This window comes from Dryas octopetala, chromosome 6 (genome assembly GCF_963921425.1).
Source record: "Dryas octopetala chromosome 6, drDryOcto1.1, whole genome shotgun sequence".
Taxonomy (NCBI): Eukaryota; Viridiplantae; Streptophyta; class Magnoliopsida; order Rosales; family Rosaceae; genus Dryas; species Dryas octopetala.
Window position 1 is genome coordinate 6,794,401 of NC_141371.1, and position 17,688 is coordinate 6,812,088.

General features: G+C 34.8%; 3 protein-coding genes across 3 annotated transcripts; all 3 read right to left on the bottom strand.

The window, feature by feature from the left end:
- Positions 1-720: 720 nt before the first annotated feature.
- Positions 721-3,076, bottom strand: LOC147281770 (mitochondrial import inner membrane translocase subunit TIM14-1-like). Its single transcript, XM_086247603.1, has 3 exons — positions 2,926-3,076; positions 2,067-2,245; positions 721-1,023 (listed from the first exon to the last, which is right to left on the bottom strand). Exons 1-3 carry the CDS (start codon positions 2,926-2,928, stop codon positions 867-869), a joined length of 339 nt encoding a protein of 112 aa, XP_086103729.1. The 5' UTR covers positions 2,929-3,076; the 3' UTR covers positions 721-866.
- Positions 3,077-6,179: 3,103 nt separating this feature from the next.
- On the bottom strand, positions 6,180-9,868 carry LOC147281771 (protein IQ-DOMAIN 2-like). Its single transcript, XM_086246784.1, has 6 exons — positions 9,669-9,868; positions 9,211-9,314; positions 8,783-9,121; positions 8,424-8,645; positions 7,887-8,006; positions 6,180-7,255 (listed from the first exon to the last, which is right to left on the bottom strand). Exons 2-6 carry the CDS (start codon positions 9,283-9,285, stop codon positions 6,557-6,559), a joined length of 1,455 nt encoding a protein of 484 aa, XP_086102910.1. The 5' UTR covers positions 9,286-9,314; positions 9,669-9,868; the 3' UTR covers positions 6,180-6,556.
- Positions 9,869-12,590: 2,722 nt separating this feature from the next.
- On the bottom strand, positions 12,591-15,945 carry IRX9 (Nucleotide-diphospho-sugar transferases superfamily protein). The gene is made up of 3 exons (XM_086248586.1): positions 15,048-15,945; positions 13,750-13,978; positions 12,591-12,870 (listed from the first exon to the last, which is right to left on the bottom strand). Exons 1-3 carry the CDS (start codon positions 15,749-15,751, stop codon positions 12,757-12,759), a joined length of 1,047 nt encoding a protein of 348 aa, XP_086104712.1. The 5' UTR covers positions 15,752-15,945; the 3' UTR covers positions 12,591-12,756.
- Positions 15,946-17,688: the final 1,743 nt, after the last annotated feature.

Below are 17,688 nucleotides of genomic sequence, written 5' to 3' on the forward strand. Positions count from 1 at the left end.
CAAGATTCTCACTCATTCTTTTCATGTTGATGCAAGTCTAATATAATATTATATGTGTTTTTCTGTTTTTAACATAACTCAGTTTAAACAAACAACCAAATACGAACTGCTCTTGCTAACCCGGTAACCAAACAACCAAACTCTTTTGGGAGTTTGAAGAGGTCATTTAAAGTGGAGGAAAGCTTAGTTCATGACAGCGATTTTTACAATAATTGCAAGTCCCTTGCAGTTTTGTTAAAAAATTATTGTAATTTGGTGTTTAAGCCTAATTTTCTAAAAAATTAGAGTGTAATTGAATAAATAAATAAAAAGAAAATGAAGGCTTGAAAATAAGAAGAAAGAGGGCAAATGTATTCCGGTGAAAATCAATACTCTAGTTCATTGATTACAATTAAATTTGTAAAATAATTCAAGCCAGTGGAGTGTTAAACAGTTATACCTCTTGATTAGTTTCTTAATCCAAGTTTGAGTAAAAGTTGCAAGGAGTGAGTTTATTAGCTTTGAACCCCATAACATAAGTATGATCTTGTATGAATATATGCTACAACATGGTAGCACACAGGATGACACGAATTACTAGCATTTCCCAAAGAATAGGTTCTGTTTGATTGTTTGACTTTTGACATGGTTTAAAAGGGTTGAGAACCTCTAAATATTTCCAACGAACTTCTTCCTGATGCTCAGCAAATTCGTGCAATTAAACATACAAGACAACCAAAATGGGTCCAATCATAGGATCCTTATAATATGGTTTTACTTCTACAGAGATTCCCCACCAATGTACACCATAAATTATCAATCCGTAACAGAGATGACACTCCTAAAACTCATTCACAACATTGGCGCATTAGAACGAGTTGGTACCATCAAAATGCAGAGCCGCTTCCCCTGGTTCTCCCAAGCATGATATCTTTAGCTTCATTAATTTTAGATGCAAGGTAATGGCTACCCCCTGCATCTGGATGATTAGCTACCATCACCCTCCTATGTGCTTCCCTGACCTTGTCCGTGGGTGTACTCTCCCTAAGGAAAATAGATATAAAATACATCAGGTATAGAGGACAACAGACAACTGCAATAAGACTATAAAACAGCAACCTACAGCTTGTACTTTGCCTCAGACTTACAGCTTGAGACTTGTTCTAATTGAGCAGGACCAACCGTAGAAATAGGGCTCAGCTCATGTAAGGTGTAGAGGCAAGTTCATTCAATATATTGATAAAAGAATGACCTACAAGCTTAAGATCAAGAATTGGGCTTATTCACTTAACAAGTGAGCTTACACTAATATAGTTTAAGGCATTAAGCTAACGAAGACTGATAATGGGAACCCTGCTAGTAACTATAGTGATAGCCCTCTAAGAAGATGTCAGAAGCATGGCACATATTAACTTTACCATTTAATTTTTTAATTTGAGAAATTGTAACTTCCTGTCTTTTACAACTACTCCAATCAAGAAACTTTTTGTAAAGAATAAGGGAGGCATGTACTTGGTTTAAATACTAAGGTTGAGTTTATTCAGGTGTTACAGAGAAGAACTCTAGCACAGCCCAATTTTGTGCTAAGCCTAAAATCTATTGCACGTGACTGAGCTGCAGTGAAGGCTCAAGCAGTGAAACACTCAGTTTCATACCACCACTATGAGTAAAAGACTAGCAACCTGACAAATAATTTGACCCATACTTTCAGACTGATCTAAGCTTGATTTTAACAATGATTTAATCATGTTCATCCAATTAAATATCAGTTGGGCCCAGGATCAAACCTACCTAGGCCAAGTCATGGCTTAACTAATTCTAAGGGTCGTATAACCCTAACCTCATCCATGGATCCCATCCTAAACATTCATGGATGCAGAGTTGCTATTGTTTGAGAAACTTCAGACCCCAATAATATATCCAAATTTGTGGAAATATTAGTAAAGGAACATTTGAAAAGAACGCTGTGTCATCAGAGCTATAAAGTACATTAAACATAGTTGCTACCACATACTCTATTCCAATACAAATTTCACGACTTGAAACACAATATAGATTCAGACTTCAAAAAAAAGGCCAGGTGGTACCTGACTCCAAGTATGAGAGCTGCTTCCCTCCGAGTCATGGTAGGTTGAAAACCACCCTCATAAAATTTACGCAGTCTAGCTGTAGGTGGTCTTGCCTTGAATGCCTGCCAAGCTTGAATGCCATATTTACCAGCATAAGCAACAGCAGCAACAGCAATTCCTCCAATCAAAGGGGCGACCTGATGCAAATTTATACATAAGCTTGACTGAAAACCGAGCAATTTGTAACTATGTGCAGTTAACTCTTCCTTGAAGATTTAGAAATCGAAGTACATAGTTGTAAATTCAAACATAAATGCCTTGATAGATACAAATATTCCATAATTTCCATACAAATTACACAAACCACCCAATTCCCAACTCAAACATGAAAGGTAAAATACCTAGTTTTAGTGAATCGAAATGGAAACATAAAAATTGCTCCATAACCAGTACCCAGAGCTCATTAACAATTTAACAATAAAAAAAATTAAACTCCGAGTTCATTAGACACGTATGAGCGGAAAAGTTTGAAAATTTTCACACGATATGAAGCCTTTAATTAAGAAAGTTAATTTCTTTTATAGCCAAAATATTCTAATTTCTTCAGCTCCCATGCTTTTTCTTGGAAACCAAAGAAGGGTTTAGCTAATTAAGCCCTAATCTGCATCCAGGATAGATGCTAAACCCTATTTCATAATCATCCACACGATCAGAACCCTAATAACGAATCCTCCTCCATAGCTCCCATAACGTGATCATGATTTATAATTTTCTATAATTACCATTGAATATCCAAATTTTTAGAAAGAGAGAGAGATTAATATATCGAAAGAAAAAAAAATGAGAAAGAGGAAAGAATATTGAAAGGATTACTCACCATTTCTGTGATTCTTTCGAGGTCGAAGAAACAGTTCGGTAGTTTGATGCGGTTTCGGAAGAACAATCTTTAGAAATATGGGTTTCTTTTTTTTTTTTTTTTTTTTCTTGCCACAACCAGAACCAGGGTCCAAGTCAGTTTTTATTGAAAATATAAGTACGACGGTGCGGCATCTCATATCGTGACCTATTTGTCAAAGGATTTTTATTTGACTTTTTTGCACTAGTAGCACCCAAATTATTGAATATGTGCAAATATACCACCCAGAAATTTCTTTTTGCGCATATACCACTTAAAAAAATTTCAATCATTTTTTTTAAGGACAATGTTTGGGTTCTCATGTTTGTGGGTCAACCTTATTCTCGTGACCAAACAAATGAACTCATCATGAGAGAGAAAAGAGAGTTGAGATGCTGGATCTCATCATAAGTTAATTTGATTGGTCATGAAGACAAGATTAGTCCTCAAACATGATAATCTAAGCATTACTCTTTTTTTAATGAAATAAATATTTTATTGTAAATAAAACCATTACTCATCCCCGTCTCCTTCCTCCTATCACATATTCACATCTCTATTGTTCTCACCACCCACTCACCCCGCCAAGGCATGGTGTGAGGGAGTTATCTTCACTCCAAATGTTGTAAATATCAAGTCTGATATGAGGAAATCAATAAGATCGTCGTTGATTGGAATCCCGTTGCTAGTCGTCAACACAGCGTCACCGATTGCCAGAGCCACTAGGTGAACCACTTGATTGGAGTATGTTTGGTGTGCAAGGTACGAAAGATGAAAGGGTGCTCTACACTCTATTTGTTTGTTTGCTTCAGACCTCACGTCTCTAAACATCGTTACTTATCCAACTATTTGGGTCTTTTGGATTTTTTTATTGAATAAATTATAGTAGTGCTAAATATACGGATATACCACATTTTTATATCATAATTTTATATTACTTTATGTGGCAACTTACATGACATTCATACATTAGATATTAAAAAAAAAAAAAAAAACCCAAAAAGGAAAAAAAAAAATCATGTCCAATAAAGTAATGACACGTGAAATGGTATAAGAATGTGGTAAGTATAGCATTATTCAATCAATTATTCCTAAGAGCAAAAAATGTAAGATTTTTAACTAACAATAAAGTTAAAAAAATTAAGCTAAAGGATATTATGTGCGTATACGCACGTTGTTAGAGTAAAAAAATGTTGTCGAACATTTTGCAAATGGAGATAAATGACATATTTTAGGTTATAGATACAAACTGAACATGCAGGTTTTAAGTTGCATATGCATACTTTGGACTGAGTAAATTATGAGTTAAGTTTTTTTTCTTATTTTGACCTATTAGGTAAAATACATTTTTTTATTTTAAAACAACTGTCAAAGAATTAGTGATCCACATCAGAATCTCAGGACAACCATGTCTTCGGTCTCCAATCTAAGCACCCAAGTAAATCCCATTACTCATTGTATAATCTCAAAAAACCCCCCCTTATGTACCCAAATACTACTTAAAGCACAAAGCGATGCACTAGAATAATGTAGGTGATCATAGAATCAGCTAACACACACACGCACATTTGTAAAATGGCAAACCTGCTTCGTGTTCCATGTAATCAACGACTGTAAGTCTGGTGATATATTCATAGTCATGCTGACCTTCGTAAAATGAAAATCAATTTAGTTCATATCAAACTGTGATTTGTTCCACACAAACAATCATGACTTTCAATCACCATCTATAAGGGCCTGTATAAGTCACAAAAAGCAAGTCCCAAGTTGATGCTCCAAAGTGTCACTAATTTGGAAATGGGCAACAGTTCATGAACCTCTGGAGCAGATGAACTGCTGCCTCAACAGTTCATTGACCTTTTCTATTAGTCAATCATCAGGCAAGCCTTCAAAGAAAGTAAGCAAAACATGGATTTCATCCAATTCCGTCAATTCTTGCAAGTCAGGAATTGGACCAGGCGCCTCAAAAAGAACCTCATCATGATCATTAAGAACTTCGAAACAGGATGATATTGCTGATGACCCATATTCCTTATTCTCCTCCACACGAACCACTTTGAACCTTGGCTTCAATATCTTTTGGTGTGACCCTTCTTGACCTTGTTGCTGGCATTGTATTTGTTGGGAGCTTCGAATTTGGAAAGCAGCTAGTCACACGAATTTTAACCTATCACTTTAATTCTATTACACAACTATCAAACAAAATTTACCTATCATATGTTGCACATTTATAGGGGTTATAAGGAATTTACCTACCATTTCTGGCTTGTTAATTGCTAATTGCTAATTGCTAATTGGTTTGTTGGCCAAAAAAAAAAACTGCTAATTGGTTTGTAAGAATACATAAATCTTGTGAGTTACGGATGAAAATGTTATAAATAATTCAGATGTTGGAGGAAATTAATAGTAAAATTTAGTATTATATATGTTTCTCGTAGTATGATGTTATCGTCTTCTTTTGGTTTGCCGACAACCAAAATTGAGTCAATATATTGTATTAAAAAATATGACAGTGCCACATTTCCGGCCTTTCAATAATAATGTGTTGTGATTGCACTTCATGGTTGTAGCATAATTCAACTTCTTTCTTGAATATGTACTAACTAATTATTTGAGTTTATCTAATAAGTAAATTAGTTAGACGGTACTATGGTTATATAGAATAATTTTTTCACTTCGAGGCTCACCTATTTACGATTATCATTATTGTTTTTAAAAAAGAGATTTTAAGTTTAAATATTTCATTTTTCAGGATTTTTTTTTTAAAAGGTCAATATCTAGCAGCTAATCTTGTGCGACGGTCAAGGACTTAAACATTACTTTCTTGTAAGAATTTTGATTATTCCACAACTGTTTCATAAAAACAAATAAACAATTAGGATTAAATTGATAAAGGATCATTTAATTAATAAATAAATGAATTATTTTTCATCCCATTACTCCATATTCTCTGTTCTTCCCTCCCCATTCATATCCAACTAAAACAAAACTCTTTCTTTTAATAGATTATTATTTTATAATATTATGATTATTATCAATAAGCCTTTTTTTTTTTTTTTCAAATCTGATTAACAGAATAAGCAGATGATCAAATACATATCACATCCAGTTGTAACTTGTAACTTGTCAGTGCCATGAACAAGTTGTGGGCCTTGTGGCAAATATGGATATGGCTGCAGGCCTACAGCTCAAAACAATAGTAGTTACCAACACAATATAGACTATAGAGTATTGACTACCACCAAATAAACAATAATCCATAAATTATATAAATATAAAATACTCACCAATTCGAGAAATCAATAAATTTAACAGAACTCTATGAGTTCTCTATGTCTCTGTTATGTTATCACAATGGTAAGGACCCAGACAATACAACAGAGATAGAATTATAGAACATATAAATAAACAAATATGAATAAATAACAACAAATGCCCATAGCATGCAGCAGCATGACAACCCCTTGGGACCAATTTCACCCCACACCAACTTTTGAGGATCAATAAATTAAAGAAATTAACAATTCACAGATGGAATAATAAACCTTTATTTTCTTTCCCATTCATGAAACAGCTCTTCTTTCAGTCTTCTTGTGCTGGATAGTGGATATGGTTAGCTTTCAACTCCAACATTGTTCACTTTGCTTTCAGAGATTATGCTGCTGTCCACCTTTGGTGGACCAGAATGCCGCCTTGGTCTGGCCGGGGAGGCTGGGAAGGACAGCCGTTTCTTAGCAGACTCGGGCAAGTAGTCCCTCTCGGGGATCCCATTCTTCTCTGCTGAAGCAGGGCTTTGTAGCCTGGACTTGGCTCTTGCAGATTTAGTGGGTACCATGTAGCTTGGAAGTGCTGGAGAGCTATCCAGGCTCTCATTATCTCTCACCGATGACCCAGCAATGCTGTGCCTCCGAAACTGAGTTGACTGCACACTGACCATGCTTTTTGTGTCATCATCAGGGACCCGACTACCCCTTGGGCTTGGTGTTGGCTTTAGTTTTCGAGCTACTTTTGGCCTGGAAGGAGTTGAAGGGGACCGGAATCCAGGATGGCTTGGCTTTTCACTGGCTATGGGGGAATTCTTATCGGAATTGAGCAGGTAGCGAGCATAAGACTTGTTGATTTCTCCACCGGAAATGCTGCGATTTGCACTCTTTACTGATGAGTGGTCGTCGTGCAAGTCTTTATCTGTCGTGCCACGACTCTCAAATGGCCGGGCAGCCATCCAGCGTTCCAACCAGCTCCAACCCCAGGTGGGATTGGTTGGATCCATGAACATTGGGTTTACAGACCTTGAAGAATTCTTCCCGTTTTTCTGCAGAGTGATCCAGGGGTTAGACCCAGAATGAGGCCCATTCAAGATTCAGGAAACTTATATGAATTAGAGACTTCAAATTCTTTTGGTTTAGTAAATGGTAACCACGGAACATGTGTTAACTGGTCCACCACATGTATTTAATAATAGGGTGTCATATATAACCAATCAATCAAGCAGATAAGGAAATATATTATTCAAACAGATTTTCCTAATCTTGACTCTATAAACCTTAATATAGCTCATTTAGCTGCAATTATGAATCCTTCATGTCATCTTACATGCATACAGTCAACCATGAAGTTAATGACCAAGCTTACAGCTTTTGACTCCAAGTCTGGAAGATTATGTGATACAGTGAAATTGTCAAGCTAGTTAATAGGTATGAAAACAAAAAAGGAAGGCCAAAGCAATCGAATGAAAGCTGGAGGAAATTGTCCTGAATGTTGCTGAATTGGAAAGAATTTGTGCAATACTAAATATTTGGTTTCAGGCTTCGCAAAGGATAACATATAAGTTCATAACTAATCAAATAGCATAGTAACATAACTATTTGAATGTCTCATATGACCTCCATCATTACATCATATCTTGACAGGGAAGATATGTAATACAATAGAAGTTAGGATACCTGATGAGAGAATGCATAAGCAAGTGCTCTTTCCCTTCTCATTGCTGCCTCATGCTTGCTTAATAGGTTTGCTTCGACTTGCTCCTTCGACTGTACGCTATCATCCCATTCCTCCCCAATCTGTACCAACTTTTCAAAATGAATTAATGGCACACTAAGTAAGGGTCTTCTAGATGAAAAATTATCTCGATAAAAATCCAAATATGGAACTGTTGGGGAATCTGAACTTTGGTATGAAAACCTTTGCAACTGTCCCATTGGACTAGTCTTGAGTGAACAATGCAATAATCTTATTTGCATTTTGCCACCAGCTCGAAGAAAAATTTGAGCCCACACTTTCAAGTTTAATTCATAAAAGAAATTTTCGGAAATTGGGGTTCAAATTAAACCTGGCCACCAGAATGTCTCCCAAACAGCTCACAGGATTTCAATTACTTTGGAAACAGAAATCCAAACAACAATTTAGACTTTGTAACACACTCTAATTAGCAGAGCATTGTATATAAAATATAACAAAATAAGAGTAGTAAAAGAGACCCGCAAAGTCTCAAGCTCTTTGGCATGTTTTAGCAGGAGTTGTCTTTGGAGAGCCTGATTCTCCTCTAACATCCTAACCCTCCTGGAACGTATCTGCGATTGCACACGAGATAGAGTCTGCATGCATCGGAGGGTATTTGTGGCTTGCCGTTTCACAACAGATCCCTCTATCAATGCTTTCAGCCTAACCAGCCCTCTTAAAGCCCTCAATGCCCTTCTTGCCTGAAAAGTACAGAACCCAACTCATCACATATCCAAAAATTTCCTGCAGGCTAATGTTTTAGCATCTGTTGATGAACTTATAAACATTGACGTCAAAGATGTCAAAGACCAAAATATAAATTTTCATAAACTGATACCAGGTATCCTCGAAATGCTGTTTGAATTTTGATTGCAGCCGCTTCCTCCCTCGATTTTCCAGCATACCGAGCAACTGTAGGGAGCCTGACCACCTCTGGAGCAGCTTGAGCCACAGGAGCTGCAGGAACCTCGACCTCAGCAGCTGCAGTGGTGGTGACTGCAACAGAGTAAGCATGATTTTGCTGCTCTTGCTGCTCCTGCTGCTCATTCACCACATTGGTTAATTTTACCTCTTCTGGTGGAGGAAGAGGAGGCAATGTGGGAGGTTCTAAAGAGGTAGACTCGGATTCCGGGTATTTTTGCTTCCCAAACCATTTCTTTTTTGATTTATCTGATCTCTGGAGAAAAAGTTACTAAAAATATCAGAAATCCCATTCAAAAGAATGCAATAAAACACACTGCTAGCAAAACTGGAATTTCTTCAAACCTGTTCTTTCTTCTCCTTGGATTCAGGGCTCAGAGCTTTCTTTACTGACGAAAACCAATTTCCTTTCCTCCCCATCTCCTTCTTATCATTCCTCTAATTGACCCCTTTGGGAAAAAATTCAGAAGTTCAAATTTCAAAAATCTATTGCATAGAATAATGAATGACATTTCAAATTATACAAATTTAATGGAATTAAGGAGAGAGTCTGAGAAAGTGAACAAGGCACATCCCTCAAAACAAGCATTTTTAATGATCAAACTAATTACAAAAATCTAGGGGAACAAGAAAAGGAGAGAATGGCTGAACACCCAGATACTAAATTTGCTTATTTCTGACCAAAATTAGCAACTCATTGCAAACTGTAGAAGAACTACAATGAAAAATCTACAATTCACAGAACCCCATTATGAAGTGAGAAACAAAAATCTGTAATTTGGGGTCCATGGAAAGAATTAAACCTGTAAACAAAGTGGGCAGATCTCAAATGGCTTGTTAGCTTCACAGATGGCCCTCCTCTTTCTCTTTTTCTCCACAAAACAAACAAAAAGATATCAAGGCTTGAAGGAAACAACAACAGCCAATGGGAAGCCACCTGCCCCCTCCTCTCTTTCTCTTTGTAAAGGTGAAAGAAAAATCAGATCTTGACAAGAAAGTTTCAAGGATTGGTAGCAAAAGAATATGATATGGGGAAGACCAGCTGGGTTTTGCTAGTGTGACCCCACTTCTTGGGTCTGGCAAAAATGGGCCCCACGCAAAAATTTAACAAAGACTTTTATTATCGTGCTGTGAGTGGTTCAGATATTGTGTCTCTCCGACACTTCTCTCTTCATTCAGTTCCTCAATTAACGACCTTACCGCAGGTAAATGTGTCTCTCACTGTCCGAGTGTCTGTTTGTTAACCAGTTACCACCGCGTAACAAGAAGACCGCCATTGTAGCATCTTTGCAAGGCTTTAACTACAAGACTACGAGTTGTCATTACAGTTTGCACATAAGCAAATGTTAAGGAGAGGAACAAACGCTGTTACATTTTGTACGTAGCAAACGTTAAGGACAGTAAGTTAACTGAAACAACTGTCTTTTGTTGATGTGTATAGAACTAATAAAGGTTTACATGAATTAATAATCATCCCAAGAAAAACTCTTAGTACAAATAACTGAACGAAATTACATATAATAGACGGTCTAGTTGGAAGGACCGTAAAATTTACTTTATGCACCTAAGTTTGATTTCCTCTCCTCTTAAATTTAAAAATAATAAATAAATAAATAACTGACCAAAATTATTTTTATGTTTTTTATTTTGCCAGGAACCAAAATTGTATTAAATTATCAATACTGTTATTTTCTCAATAATACTAGGAGGTACTAAATTTGTCACACAATTTGTCTTTGATGTGAATATGTGACATATATGGTAACTTTCCACTTTAAGATATAAAAAAATTTGCAATGCAAACCTTAATTTTTTTTTTAAAGACAATCCTCACATGTTTACTTCGCACTATTAAAGTATAGATTCTTCATCATTAGATGTGTTTGTATGACAAATATTTATATGATAGATGTTCTATTAGAGTATAAATTATATACTATTAGTTATGATTGATTATCCTACCGTCATTTGTACTTGATGAATTTTACGTAATAAATTAAATACTATCACATTTGTTGAGATACAAAAAGATAATATAAAAGTTCCTTTAATATTACTCCTCACAATGAAATATATCTTAATGCCATTAAATTTATAAATGATTTATTTTTCTCCTCTTTAATGCGCCAAAAAAAAAAATAGACCTAGTGTAACAAACTCACAACAAAAGACTTCATTTAATTCTTTAGGAATAGATACAAGGCTTCTAGGGCATGGTCCAAACTCCTACCCAAAACGAGTAGACTTGGTGCTTAAAAGTTTAAAACTCACAGCTAATCCATTATTGAAGCTGCAGGTTCAGGATTGGACCCCCCCATTTGCTTCCAGTTAATTAATCCAACTTTGAAAGCGACATGTTTGTTAGCAACCCAACATGACCTCCATAACTAGCATGTAAATGCGTTGCATGTCAAATAAAACACTTGAGCATGAAAATTGAATATGTTTTTTGGTCTTTTTTTTAAAGGAGATGCAGAGCTTAAAAAAAAAGAAGAAAAAAAATTAAGAATCGAACTCTCGAATGTAGAGAAAACTGTAAATTGAATTCATGTTTTTTGTTGTTCGAATAGCTACAAAATATCTTTAAAGAAAATTCGAATTTGAGATACATTTTAGAGAGAAATTAACATTGACAATTCACACTTTATATTAATAAAACCACATAAGTTTGCACAGCTAACGATTTCAGTTGGTGGCTTAATAATATGAAGTATTGATCTATTAGTGCTTTGAGCACAATTATTAATTTTAGGTTCAATTACAAAATGCACTCACCAACTATGATGGGTATTTTATATTGGTACATGAATAACAAAAATGTTTCAACTTAATACACTAACTAATAGAAAGTTACAAAATAGCGCATACGTTACAAATTCCGTAAAAAATGGCGTTAAATGCTAATGTAGACAGTGCTAATATGAATTTTTAAATAATCTGGACATTAAATTTACACCACATGGATTAATGATAACAAGTTTAAGGGTTTAAAAGTTTTTTTTGTAGTTTTTTTTTTTTTTTTTATCAATATGACATTATAAATACATGTATAGCAAATTTGGTGTCCATATTATTAAAAAAATTTACGTCATTGTTGTCAAAAGTGGCATTTAACTGTCTTTTTTGACGAAATTCATGACAAATGTGCTATTTTGTAATTTTTTTATTAGTTAATGTACTAATTTGAAATATTTTTTTGTTTGTGAATCAATTTGAAATACTCCTCATAATTGGTGGTTCCATTACAAATTGGGCCTTAATTTTAAGATCCAAGCTAATATTACACCTCAATAATGCAAAAGCAGAAGGTTGGGCCGTTGGGGGAATGTTCATTCTTGAGCGCAATGGCACGTGTGCCTCAACATATATGAAAGGCCGTGTACTGGGCCTGTGGCTTTGTTGGGCCTAGCATCAACTTCTTTTTTCTCGCGAATGAAATTCTAACTGCACCCTTATATTTTATCATACCCAGCTCCATAAGAAATTCTAACATCTTCAATTTACTCCTGGATGTACTGGCTAAAAAGGATAAAATAAAATTAAAATTAACTCAAATAATAATGAAAAAGAGCTAGACATGGTTGGCCAGCCTCTTGAGATAGGAGAGATATGTACACCTAAAAAACGATGTCGTATTGTTGTAGAGTTGCTATAAATTGAACAAAGGTAACTCGTATAACATGAATTTTTAATGATTTGATTTGAATAATACGAAGGTACCCACGGTATAAAATGTATTAAAAAATTTAGTAAATGAAAAAAAAAAGAATAATAAAATTATAAAAAATACATGACCAAAGAAAAACAAAATGCTCAAATTTATCTTTTTGGTAATTTTCCCACCGAATTAAATTTCTTTTCGTTAATTCATTGATTAATGGTTGGTGTGGCTCAGGTATGAACATGAAGAGACCAAAGCATGATCCTGGAGCAGTCTTCTGGTGGGATCCCCTTTAGTTTTGTTTCATCTTCAAGAACCACTTGTTTGACAAATTTGATTGAATTCTGTTGAGGAAACAGCAAAGAAAAGCCTGGTTGATAAGGAACACACACACATATATATTCTAAAAAAAAAATTTACAAGTATGCACATGCTCACAATGATTTTATTGATTTGAATTTTTAAATAAAATAGAGACATTTATTATTTAATTAATTAGGTCAATGGCATATACTGGTGTACATGATTATAAATTTGATTGGTTTAGATGCCATCAAATGGTTTATGCCTTTTTAGGCATGATTAAAGAGTATAACTTGGCTTTCATACTATTTTCGATCATCCACAGTTCCACACCTAATGTCTCTGCAAGTGATCTGTAAATGATTTTAAAGTTGTTGGGGGGGTTTGCCAAACCTCTACTAAACCAATTAACTTATTCACAAGTGCATAAATGTTCTAACAGCTTGGTGTGACAGGACCCAGTTGCACATTAGTGAAATAATTAGCTTCATAAATATACATATACCCCCTAATCATAATGATATTCTTCCTTTTCTAATTTGAAACTTAAAAACAAAAGTGCATGATATATGTTTGCAATTTGCATGGATGTATCATTAATGGTTCAAATCTCCAAAAATTCATTTATTATTACATGTTATATATGTTAGATTATGAAAGAGAATTGTATATTCGGACATGATGTCACTAAATCAACAATCATGATTTAAAATTTGGCATATCAAAATATTTGACAAGAGAATGTACAACACTATCAAACTGATAATTTGAATAATTAATTAGATGGGTTCTTATTTGAACATGTGATTCAAATTATTGGCAATATAACACATAATATTAATAGATAATATTATCCTGTATAATTTTTAAACAACCATTTCAATTAATGCTTGATATAAATTAGATGGAATTAATAGTACCTGAGAGCTGCTTTGGAGTGATGAAGTGCGACCCCATCTCTCAGGGTCCCAAAGAATTGAACTATTGAAAGCAAAACTTGAAATATGAATGGGAGGTTTAGTGTCTGTTTCATTGTTCATTTTCTTCAGATGCCATCCGATCACTTGTGAAGAATCGCATACAGGCCCTTCAATGATCACCTTCTGCTTGTTTGCTGCAAGTAGTGCCATAGGCCATGTCCCAAAAACCCTGCAAATTATACAAATGAAGTATGTTTCATAAACAACACAAACAAAAAGTTCATAGAAAGATAAAAATAAAAGGGAAAAGTTGTATCTTTCTTTGTCAAATACTAATGATCAGAATCTTCCCTAATTGTAATGGTTTTATACTTTTATATGATGACAAGAAAACACAAATCAACAATAAGTTGGACATAGAATTCATAAAATTTTAAATTAAAATCTTTTGAGTTTCACCAAATATAACTACAAGTGGTCCTACCTCACCTACCACTCTGTTGCATTAGAGATTTTTCTAATACCGAACCATTTAGTTAATCATTTTAGTTTGCTTAAGTAATAAACTAGAAATTTATATGGTTGAGTCAGCAAGATCAAGTAGTCAGAATCAAATGATCAGATAAATAGCTTCTTCCTTGACCATATATCTTAGAATTATTTAGATGAGAAACTCAAACTCTGCACATATGAATGATTGTCAACAATTATATATGTAAATATGTCAAAAGAAATCTCGAATTTAGGAATATTAGAATCGTTTGGAATTGGCCAAGAATAGTGAGGTTGCATAATGGAATATGAGAGAGGGAGAGTCGATTCATTCGAACTTCAAAACTGGTATGCAAAGGTAAGTATTTAACCACTAGAACTACAATTCCTCACTCTACAAGCCTACAATTCTCTTAGCAAAACATTAGATGATAAATTTTAACTCTGCACGTATGAATGATTGTCAATTATTAATGTACGTAAATTCCGTTGTAACTGACATATAGATCAACATATGTCAAAAGCAAACCTTGAATTTAGAAATATGAGGAGTTGTTTGGAATTGGAAAAACTAGGCATGCGGAATATGAGAGAGGGAGATTCGATTCAATTAATTCGAACTTGAAAACTCAGGTGCAAAGGTAAGTATTCTTAACCCTTAGAACTACAATCCCTCACGTCCAAGAACTAACCATGTTTGAAATTCATTTTGCACCATTTTTTAAAACCACAAAAGCAATTTCTTAGTTAGAGAAAAAACAATTGAACAAAATTAAAAAAGCAGAGAAAAATGATTAATCACATACTCAATGTCTCTGAGCTGGTCGAAGAACCCAAGATCATAAACATTAGAGAGCCCAGCAAAGTGAACGATCCCACTAAGCTTGTGCTGCTCAATGTGCTTAAGAGCCACATTCCTCTGGTGGTCCATCTCAGCCTCTGAGTCTGTGAAATTCTCTTTGAAAACCAAATGCCTGTACATAACACCTGTTTTCCGAAGCACTTCTGACACTTCATTTGAACCTGTTTTAGCTTCCACCACAACCCACAACAATGGTGGAGGCACCAATTTTATAGTGTTAGCTAACCTCCTCAAAAAGACACCTTTAAACTGGTTTTTGGTGCTTGTTGGTGTAACAATGATAATGAATCTTCTTGGTGTCATACTGGGTTCGTACTCTTCTTCTTCTTCTTGTAACGAAAGTCTCGGGTTTTCGGGGTTTTCTTCTTTAGGCCTTGCAGGGGCTGCTGCTGGCAGTGCCACAACTGGTGTTTCTGCTACCAAACTCCTATTGACATCTTCCACTTGTTGCGGCGATTCTACTGGTTGTTGTGGCAAAAACTCTGTTTTACTGGACGAAGTTATTGCAGCTGCAGGCCTATAGAAAATGGAAGCCTTCCTCGTTGGAGCAAAGCCTGTGAAGAACCCCATGACAAAACACAAAGCGAAATGGACCACAGCTTTCTTCCACAACTGGACCCTCTTCTTTGATCTCTCTGTTGTTCCCATAATTTTCTCAGAACCTTAAAACAAGACTTGAAGCTTTGAAAACTGGTGTTATGGTTACTGAATTTAGGTGGGGTTGGATCATAGATTCATAGGCAAATTGTAGTGGATGATCAGTATAATATATAAGGTGGGAGAGTTTGTATTTGAAGGTTTAGAAGGTTATGAACAAGTTGGTTTAATATTTACAAAAGAGGTGGGAGCTAATAAGGTGTGCTTAATTATGATTGGTACTGACAAACCCAAAGTGCATATATTGCTTTGTTTTTATATTGAGTCGTATGATCGTTGGTCAGGAATTGCTTCATTTTGTTGTGACTTCAAGTGAAAGCAAGATGGGAGGGAATATAAGTGAGGGGTTGAGTTGCTGTCTGTTGCTGTCTGCACCAAATAGCTGTTGGGGATGGAACCTATCAACTAATTAGTATCAAAATTCAACTGGGGTTTGTTTTGTAATATGGGGACCAAGTCTAACAGATTCTGTAAAGTAGAAAAATATAGAAGGGATCAACGGGGGAAAGAAGAAAAATCAATGACGGAATTAACTTAAACATAAAAAATTACAGGAGGATTAATGGGACCTTTTGTTTAATGATGATTCTTGATGTGGATTAGTTGAAAGCTCAAACTCATTTGGTCACTCGTTTTAAACATCATGTTATGTTTACATATGCAAACATTTGAAGGAACCATAATTAATTGAGACTCAATCATAATATTTTGACTCAGATCATTAAACATCAAAGCCATGACACATTGATCATACAAAAGAGTTCAAACTAATACAATAATTTTTTTATTTTTTATTTTCCTTTTTGAAGCTAGGAGGTCACCCCGTAAACGTGGTTTATGAGTTTGAGATGAATCACACCAAATGTGCCAATTATACGAAATGTTCTTACCTACAACTCACAAATACAATGTTTATCCTGTAATAACCACTGGCTTACTAGTAACTAATATAAAAATAAGAGTTGTAAGCACGTGTAGTATGGAAGAATTTCTACAATCATACCATCAATCTTGTAGAATCTTGAAGTGGGAGTCAAAGAGGCTTGTCTAAGGACATTCTTTGGCTCCTAAATGAATTAGCTTTTATATCAAAAACACTTTTATGAGATAGCCTATATGTATTTATATCTATGTGGCTCATTATATGACTTATTATGTAATAAGAAAGATAAACGCATTAAGTGTGGTCGACCCGACTTTTAGAAGGCCTAGAGGCGAAAATCTAAATTGGGCTTCTAATTTTAGTTATTAAAAAAAAAAACTTTTACAAAACAATTCACAATTGACATACAATTTGGAATCAATGCATTATAATATTTTCATTACCAAAAACCCAAAATTTAGAATCAATACATTATCCTTAATATAAATACATTCAATTATTCTCAAAGATGCCAATAAACTATGACAAGAGAAAAATAGCAGTCAACAACACACTCTTTTCATTAACCTCAATAATATCCAAGTTATGAGTTATGATTATCTACAAAAGCAAAATAGCAGCAAGGTAATTGTTCCAGCAGCAAAACATCACTGATTTGTAATAAATATGATAGACCAGTGAAGAAAGTATAGAAACAATTTGATGAAATTGGGTGTGGTATTGACATTGGGCCTCAGTATTGATAATGGGCCAGTAGCTTCGTTTTTTTTTTTTTTTTTACAGCAGATTTTTTTTTAAATATATAATATAAAAATTTGTGCTAGGCAGTCGCACTTGGTGCCCCCTTTCAGGGCCGGCACTGAGTGTATAGGACCGTCGGATGAAAATTTTTCTCTCGCCCTTAAACTAGTCAGTCTAGTCTATAACATTTTGTTTAGACACGAAAACAAACACTTATCATGCACAATATTAAAGGCTTAAAACAAAAGAGTACCAAATCACAATGAACAGCGGGCTTGAGATTGCTTGGCAACGAGAGCGAGCG

Excerpts from the sequence above, each read along its gene's own strand:
- LOC147281770 (XM_086247603.1), bottom strand. Across the intron at positions 1,024-2,066 it reads GCTCTCATACTTGGAGTCAG|GGAGAGTACACCCACGGACA; the intron begins GTACCACCTGGC and ends TATTTTCCTTAG.
- LOC147281771 (XM_086246784.1), bottom strand. The coding sequence starts at position 9,285 with ATGGGGAGGAAAGGAAATTGGTTTTCGTCAGTAAAGAAAGCTCTGAGC. Across the intron at positions 8,646-8,782 it reads CAGCATTTCGAGGATACCTG|GCAAGAAGGGCATTGAGGGC; the intron begins GTATCAGTTTAT and ends TGTACTTTTCAG. Across the intron at positions 7,256-7,886 it reads CTTATGCATTCTCTCATCAG|AAAAACGGGAAGAATTCTTC; the intron begins GTATCCTAACTT and ends ATCACTCTGCAG.
- IRX9 (XM_086248586.1), bottom strand. The coding sequence starts at position 15,751 with ATGGGAACAACAGAGAGATCAAAGAAGAGGGTCCAGTTGTGGAAGAAA. Across the intron at positions 13,979-15,047 it reads GACCAGCTCAGAGACATTGA|GGTTTTTGGGACATGGCCTA; the intron begins GTATGTGATTAA and ends TATAATTTGCAG. Across the intron at positions 12,871-13,749 it reads CACTCCAAAGCAGCTCTCAG|AATTCAATCAAATTTGTCAA; the intron begins GTACTATTAATT and ends TTTCCTCAACAG.